General features: G+C 44.7%; 1 protein-coding gene across 4 annotated transcripts in view; it reads left to right on the plus strand.

Annotated features, from left to right (window-relative positions):
• Positions 1-5,199, plus strand: part of LRP4 (LDL receptor related protein 4) — a 77,125-nt gene extending 71,926 nt beyond the window's left edge. For 3 of the 4 annotated variants that reach the window (XM_048949796.1, XM_048949797.1, XM_048949798.1), the window contains 5 exons: positions 190-307; positions 784-851; positions 1,461-1,548; positions 2,072-2,213; positions 3,910-5,199. In XM_048949796.1, the coding sequence (XP_048805753.1) occupies positions 190-307; positions 784-851; positions 1,461-1,548; positions 2,072-2,213; positions 3,910-4,245 (752 nt within the window). In that variant the 3' untranslated portion in view covers positions 4,246-5,199. Of the gene's footprint in view, positions 1-189; positions 308-783; positions 852-1,460; positions 1,549-2,071; positions 2,214-2,766; positions 2,836-3,909 lie in introns of all 4 variants that reach the window. The other variant, XM_048949800.1, reaches the window with a different exon arrangement.
• Positions 5,200-8,044: the final 2,845 nt, after the last annotated feature.

Genomic DNA, 8,044 nt, shown 5'->3' on the forward strand with positions numbered 1-8,044 from the left:
CTTAAAGTAAGACTGCTGTAAGCAACACAGCTTTCTTCTGTCCTTTTTGCTGATGAGCTGGGTTTGCAATGGGAAAGCTGCTGATACAAGTTCTGACGCTTCCCATTTCAGAATCTCGCTATAGCTTACCAGTCTTGTTCACCTATTCCACAAAGTTGGGGTCCTGTTTATTTTTCTGTGTTGTCTTAGTTCCTGGTGTGGTGCCCTTTGGTCCCGAAATCACCAGTGAGAGAAGTCAGACACCACCTGGCAGAATAGGTACCTCAACAACCAAGCCTCTTACATCTCTGGAAGAAGAGGAAGGAAAGTAAGTACTCTTGTTCTCTTGGAATTGGGGTGTGAAAATTATTGTTTGTTTAAGTTCAAGCCCTCTCTAGCTGTTCCTACCCAAAAGAGGTTATTCCAGCTCCAGACCAGACACAATGAAGAGTTAGAATCCTCCTGAGTCCATGCCATTCATTTGATTTATTTAACAATTCCAAGATTCTTAAAATTAGAGGAGATGGCAGTCTGTTGCATTTTTTCTGCAAATTCCCTACAGCTTGCTATTCCTACTACCCAGAGGAAAAAAATATATATATACTGGAGAAGAAAAAGAAAGGCTTTTGTTGTTGAATTGGAAGTTTAAGGAATTTCAGTGCTAGCCTGACCCATTCTGTCTTTTGATACCTTCGGTTCTACTTTCAGTAACAGAATACTCCAGGAGTTGGACTCAAAGATCCTCATGGGTCCCTAGCAACTTTGGTTACTCTGTGATTCTAATTGTGTCCTTTTGTCATTCAGCTGCTCTGACAAAGACGCCAGGGGAGGCTTGTGTACTCATGCCAATGAGGCAGTATTGGCAACAATGGGTGAGTTCCTCCTCTTTACTCTTCTACACCAGTATTCTTCCAGATATGCCCAGAACATTCCAGTCCGTAGTGTTTGAAATGAAAACTTCTGAAAATCAAACTTGAATTTCTCCAATGCCTTCTGTGCAAAGTGTATCTGAAAATGAACATCGGTCATAAACATTCACTAGCCTATATAGGAGCTTTTCACACTGAAGTATCATTTGAAATAATAATGTTTTCTGTTTTGATCCCCTACATCATCCACTGGGCTCTCACTACTAATGCTACCTCACCTCACCATCCTCTTTGTGTTTATCTGAGGGTGGTAGTTAGGATAATGGTTTCCCACTGCAGGAGTAACCTGTCAGCAAGGAAGTCCAACTCATCTTTATTCAACAGCTTTACAAATATCTTGATGCTCCTGGTTTGCTGGGACCTGGGCGGGAAGAAGGGCTTTGTTCATATCACACCAAACAAAAGCCTTTGCTAAAGCTCAGCATGCTGACGTTTTGCTTCACGTACTTCCATATGGTTTTTATAATTCTGTATGAGGTGTTACACTGATGTCAGTGTTACCCAGTGGAAGTTAAGAAAGGTGTATAACATACCCTTGCTGTTCACTTTCAGGTGAGGGACTGCATGTTAGCTACATCATTGGAGGTCTTCTCAGCATCTTGTTCATTTTGCTGCTTATTGCTTCTTTAATCATATATAGGTGAGTGATATTTTTCCCTCTCTTGGACCATAGTAAAATCTAGCCTTGTTAGAAGCAGGAAGCTATTAAAGAGCACTTTGTCTTTCCTTATTGTCATTTACAATCCATTTGTTCTCATTTGGAAGTGTTGATGTTTGCTGAATTGATTAGCACGGTTTGCTTCCTGTCCCTTTGAAGTGTTGGACATGCCCCTACCACGTATTTTTGAAGCCTTATTAGCTAAATTTTCTGTAGAGAGCTTAGGTTTAAGGAAAGGGATGTGTGATAATTCATATCTCAGTACACGTGTGGACTCGTGTTCTCTGCCAGGTAGCCTCTCCAGTTATTGTCAGTATAGCTTTTGTGGTTACATGGCAGTGCCTTGCTGCACTGGTAAGTAGTGAGTATACTGGTAGCTGAAGGGCATGGTAAAACCAGCAGTCTGTCTTTGTAGGGCAGTGAAGATTGCTGGAGCTTTCCGCTCAGGAACTTCAGCTCCTGGCAGTAGGGCTCGGCTTTTTTTCTAACGCCTCTTTTCCTACAGGCATAATAAATCCAAGTTCACAGACCCTGGCCTAGGGAACCTAACCTACAGTAATCCCTCGTATCGGACATCTACCCAGGAGGTGAAGATTGAAACAATTCCCAAGCCAACAATGTACAACCAGTTATGCTATAAAAAAGAGGTAAGAGCTGCTACTAAGGACATGAGAACCCAATTCAAGCTGCTGTTAAGGCCTTCATGTGTGAAAATGTTGTAGCTTGTTAGCATTCACCCTTTAGAACATGGGAGAACAGCTTCAATAAATTGCTGTTAGACTTTTTTGCATCAACCAGCAGTATTTCTTCTCCAGAGCTGCAGTGACTGGTCTTTAGTTCTGTGCTTCTTACCCACTTCCACAATGTCTTGTACTTCAGTAGCCAGCACTCAATGCGAATGAAGTACAGGCATCAAAGGGAATTGTCTTTCCTGGACACAGTCCCAATTGGTGACTCCCCAAAGCAACCTTAGGGCAACAACCAGGAGGGGAGCCAGGCAGCCAGAAAGAATTTGTTAATAAGAATGTGACTCCTGGCTATATGCTTCATGGAAGGGGTGGGACAAGAAAAGAAATGGAGCCCTTAATAAATAAAGCACATGACAGGCTCCACAGAAGTCCTCCTCATGTGTGTGGCATGATAGAGAGTGTTTAATGCATTGTCTTGCAGCACTTAGTTTCTCCTCTTTTTTCTCCTCAGAAGCTTTCCTATCACTCAGATAGTTTTTCATCTTCCCTCTTCTGATTTTCACCTACATCTTCATGTCAGGTATCACTATTCTATGTATGTGTTTGATCCTGGCTCCCTCACTCAATCTCTGCTGTGTAGCTGTCCCATACTAATTACTCTTCCATGTTTTTCCATCAGCTTTTATGTCCTTAAGTCAGCTTTACAGTCTGCCAAGAAAGCTGAGGTCATTTTCTATGGTCTTGGCCTTGGCTACATAGAACATGAGATCTGAAAAAGATAATTTCTGTGCAAGTATTTATGACAGCCTGTTAGATTACTTAACTCCTCAAGCAGGGATTGAGGCAAGGCCTATGTAGAGGAGAGCTTTTCCTCGCTTTTTTTTCAGACATAATATGCAATAGATTTCCCTAAATTTCATGCAATTTTAGCCTTGTCTACAAAAGGTAACACAGGATGATTTTTCTGGGGATCTAAATCCTTTCCATGATTCTTTTTAATTCTGTTGCTCTTAGTTACACCCAGATATGTTCTCCCTTCACTTTCTTCCCTGAGTTTACATCAGATGTTTTAATGCTCCTATATGTCAGTGAGCCAAATAAGGCAGATTTCATTAATTGAATCTCAGTGGGGTCCTGCTAGCCTATGATGATTTCCACTGTTTCCCTGTAATCTTATTCCCCTCTATCATGATGGGACTTAAACTCAACATTCCAACTGTGCTTTACTAAGAGGTGAATCTGGAATGACTCAGACAAAGATATTGCAGACAAATCTATTCCCTAACCCTACCTCCCTTTGCCACTTCTAGCTGTTCCTGCTTTGCATGTTTTGTTTGTTTGTTTTTGCTTTTATTTATTTATTTTGGTTGGGGTTTTTATGCTTGTTTTTGTTCTTGCTCCCTGCTGTCAGGTGTTGCATATAGCTGAATTAGGAGAGATGGCTCATGCTCATTTCCATTCCACAGTTTAGAGGTTCCTGCAGGGAGGTGAAACTTAGAACAGGTTCTGCCATTGTGACAGCCAGAGCCAGTGGATGTTTACATGGAGGTCTAGCCTTTTGTCTGCTTCACTGTCTTTGTTCCAGCTCTGCTTTGCTCTTTGCCTTATTTTTCCATGGATGTATTATTTTTTCATTTATCTGTATGCTCCTTAGACTGGTCCTGATCACAGCTACACCAAGGAGAAGATAAAGATTGTGGAGGGGATATGCCTTTTATCCAGTGATGATTCAGAGTGGGATGACCTTAAGCAAATTCGGAGCTCTCGAGGAGGGATCCTCCGGGACCATGTTTGCATGAAGACAGACACAGTCTCTATCCAGGCTAGTTCTGGTTCACTGGATGACACTGAAACTGAGCAGCTGCTACAGGAAGAACAGTCTGAGTGCAGCAGTGTTAACACAGCAGCGGCCACTCCTGAGCGGCGTGGCTCACTCCCAGACACAGGCTGGAAACACCAACGCAAGCCCTCCACTGAGAGCGAGGTCTAAAGTACATGTTGCTTTAGAAACGCTTGAACCCTCCCTAGCCTCTGTTCTGCACAAAAGAAGACAGGACTCTGCCTGGCAAGCAAGGAAGGGCCCAGAGACTAGCTCCTCTTGTGAGGGGCCCAGAGACTGTGACTGCCTTTTAGCAAGGAGCTTGTCAGCTGTGCTGTTGTGGTTGAAGAGGGAGGATGGGTGGGTTGGATGGAACCCAGAGACCCTTTCGGCTCATTTTCACTGTGTCTGTGGTTTATTTATATGTTCTCTTTTCTTGGAAGCTGCCGTTTTAACTTTTGCAGTGACTCCTCTGGCCTGAATCTGGTCCAGATGCTGAGTTCTCTGGCAACCTGCAAGTCCTATGCTGTCCAGCTCACAGTCAATGCCCATGAAGACAGCGCAGCTGCCATTATGCTAGCTGCTGGTCACAGAAGTTCCCCTAGTCATTCCATCAGTAGCAGCACTCTTGAAGGCTTTGTGATGTTGGGGCTGTGCTTGGAGAGATGTCTGGGAGTATGTGGGATGTACTCTGGGGCTCAAGGGGACAGTGGCACAGCATCAGGGCATAAAGAGGCTAACCACAGTTGTTGCAATGACCCACTTCATGGAAGCATCATTGCTTACGTTCCCATCTGCTAAGGAATTCTCAGATTGGAGCACAGTGTCTGTTGCTGGCAGTGGGCACTGCTCCTATTCTCCCCTTTCTCACTGAAAAAATGTTTCTACTCCAGAAAATAAGTCAGCAAGTGGCCCTTTCAGGACTGCTCCCAGTGGGTGCAGGAGTCAAGGGTGCTGTACTTGAGGAAAGTATGTTCTTAGTTCTAGAGGATTAATGTGAGGAAATGAATCTCAGCCAGATCTAAATTTTACTCTTGCCTTCTTTTTTTTTTTTAATTTGCTAAATCTCCATTGATCCCAGTTCTGCAAGATCCCAGTTCTCTTGACCTTACTGACTTTTTTTTTCCTCCATAATGAGGAGAAAAAAGATGATTCCTAGGATGAGTTTCCCTCAGTGGAATCCTCAGTGCTGACAGTTAGGAGCTGCTTTATTACGAGGCTGAGCCCATTTGACCCAGAATAGGAGACAATAGTCACAGAGCTGCAAGGGCTATGTTAAAATAGTTGTTTATCAGAGAGAATGACACTTTAAGTAAGCTCTAGTGTTACTATTAAATAGCTCTCCTTGCAAAGACATTTTTTCCCATCAGCTGTGCAAGCCTCAGTTATTCTCTGGCTTCCAAAGCCTTTATTCTCTAGAGGGTAAAGGTAATGCTACGCTTGCAGTTGTACCCCAGCAGCAGCTGGAGCTTGCTCAAGACCTATTGCCACTTTTTTATACTCCCGTGGCTTCCTATTATCTATTTCTTCAGCTGGAAAAGAAGAGAAGATCTCTGGACACTCCTTCAAAACTGAGATTTCTATCAACCCCTCAAGTCACGTGGGTGCTATCATGGTAAAATACTAAGTGTTAAGGCAGATATTTGGAAGCAGAACTTTCCAGTGAGGAATTTCCCACAGCAGAATGTGACCTCTTTGTCTCCTAGGAAGAAGCCAAGTACATTCCCACCCATGATGGAAGGAGAGCAAAGCATGCAGTAGGAGTACAGGAGAGGATGCATCTCCTGTGCAGTATTTTTCCAGCTATTAAAAAAAGGAAAATCAATTCTATTCAACTTTAATCTTCTTCATATACTAACAGTCCTGCGGCTCCTGAAAACACGATGGTTGTCAGCAGGTTGGCTGTACTTTTTATACCAGAGGTAGCTGTGCAGCAAGGTAAAGGTTGCAATTTTAACCTGGCTGGGTGGCATAAACTCTGTTCATAAATGCACCATTGGGCTGACTGGTGTATATTCCTGTGGAAAATGAACTGGAGCTAAGGCTTGGAAAATTCTGTGTTAATGTGGAACCTTCCCTACTCCCAGAGGGGTTTTGTTTTTTAAATTAGATTTTTTATTTAATTATTTATTTGATTGACTCCAGCCTGGGAAACATTGTTTTTGTTGGGCAGGGGCACTTCTGGATTGAGACATGGACTTGACTGGGAGCTGAGAAAGGATTACATATCACTGACACACATCTGTCCTGTCTGGGCTGCTGCACACAGGGGCATCAAAGGCTTAAGCGTAGGCAGGCGAATTGGTTTGAAGAGAAGCCATGTACAGAGGTGGAGGCATTAGAAGTGAGATGTGCGGGTGGATGGAGGAACAGTTAGTTTTTGTTTGTTTCTTCCCCCTCCCCTCCAAACCTCTTTTGTGCACCAAACTCTTGAGGTGGGAGGGGGGTGGAGGGAAACATCTGCCTGTTCCTGTCTCTCGAGGTTCAGTCAGCTGAAATAGTTGCTATCTGAGTTACAAGGGCAGAATGGAAAGGAAAACCCAGTCAGTCCTTTCAACAGCTGATGGTGCTTGTGATCTCCACTGTGGTATATTCTCTGCTGCTGCTTAGGAGGGACGCTGCACACTCCAGCCTAGCAATTCATAACTGCTCTCTGCTCTCTTCTGGAATCAAATATGGCAAAAAAAAGGCGCAACTCAATGTCCCCCAGCCTCTCCTCCCCAAGTGAGGTGGGCAGAAATTAAGTAAAAGACCTTCATTGCACTTAGGCTGTTACGAATGTAAGAAGGCCGCTAGAGGATGATCTCTTGAGCACTGATTTACTATGTACAAAGCAAACCTCTCTCCTGTCTGTCCCGAGATAACGTCTGTGATTTCCCTGTGTTCCTGTGTAATGGTTTTAATGTTACTCACTGGAGACATCAGAATTTCTGGAGTTATTTAACCACTGTGTTCAGTATTTTAGGGGTTGATGATAATTTAATATAAATTTAGCTTTTCTTAACCACTCTGCCTGGCTTTTGGTTGTGAATCGTGCATGGTATTTGGACTCCCCTTTGAAAGAGGTGCTCCCAGCTCTGTTTACACAGAACCCCACCTGTATTTCATTTGGGAGGAGCAAGAAGGCACAAATGGATGTGGGTTGTCCTCGTGACGGGATTGTAGCACACACTTCTGCCACTAAGACCTCAAAGGGTCAGATAGCTATGCTCACTTGCACATTCCCATATGCTCGCACTGTGCCCCAACCTGCTATTTTTGTTAGCATTTTAACACAGCAGCAGCCTAGGAGCATAACCCTCTTTTTTGAAAGGAATTTAAGAGCACTGTGGTCTCCACACCGTACACCACAGGAACCTGTGGTTGTTCTGTGCCTCCGCCAACTAGAAAATGTGGCTCTGAAGAAAAGATGATTTTCATCTCTTCGAGTTTTCATTCAAGAACACAGAAGGCTGAACAACAACTGAAATCTCAGAAATAACCATTCTGCAGTACTACTGCTCACCCGCTGTTCCCTTCTACCCAGCTCCGATGGAAATAAGTACCAACACGATTTCAAATGCTTTAGTTTTATAGCTGCCCATCCTTACCCACAGATGACACATAGTGTAGAAGCGGCACAAGGGGCCGCGTCTCCCGCAGGCCGCTTCCAGCCGCGCTCCTTTACCTTGGAGTTACCATCTCTACCTCACCCCGAGGCTGCTGAAGCGGAGTGGCGGGCTGTGCCCCCACCTGCGGCCAGTAGCGGACTCGCCGACCCCGTGCCCACGGCAGCGTGTCCGATCTGCCCCCGGCAATGCGCCGTCCTGAGCCAGCCCGGCAGTGCGCGGAGCACGCAACACTGCTGTCCGATTCAAACGGACCAATCAAGCGCGCTCTTGCGGGAGGGGGCGGGGCTGACGGCGGCCAATGGGCGGCGAGGACACTGGGAGGTGCGGGCGGTGTTAGCGATTTCAAACCGCGCTGAGCA

The sequence above is a fragment of the Lagopus muta genome, chromosome 6, assembly GCF_023343835.1.
Source record: "Lagopus muta isolate bLagMut1 chromosome 6, bLagMut1 primary, whole genome shotgun sequence".
Classification (NCBI taxonomy): Eukaryota; Metazoa; Chordata; class Aves; order Galliformes; family Phasianidae; genus Lagopus; species Lagopus muta.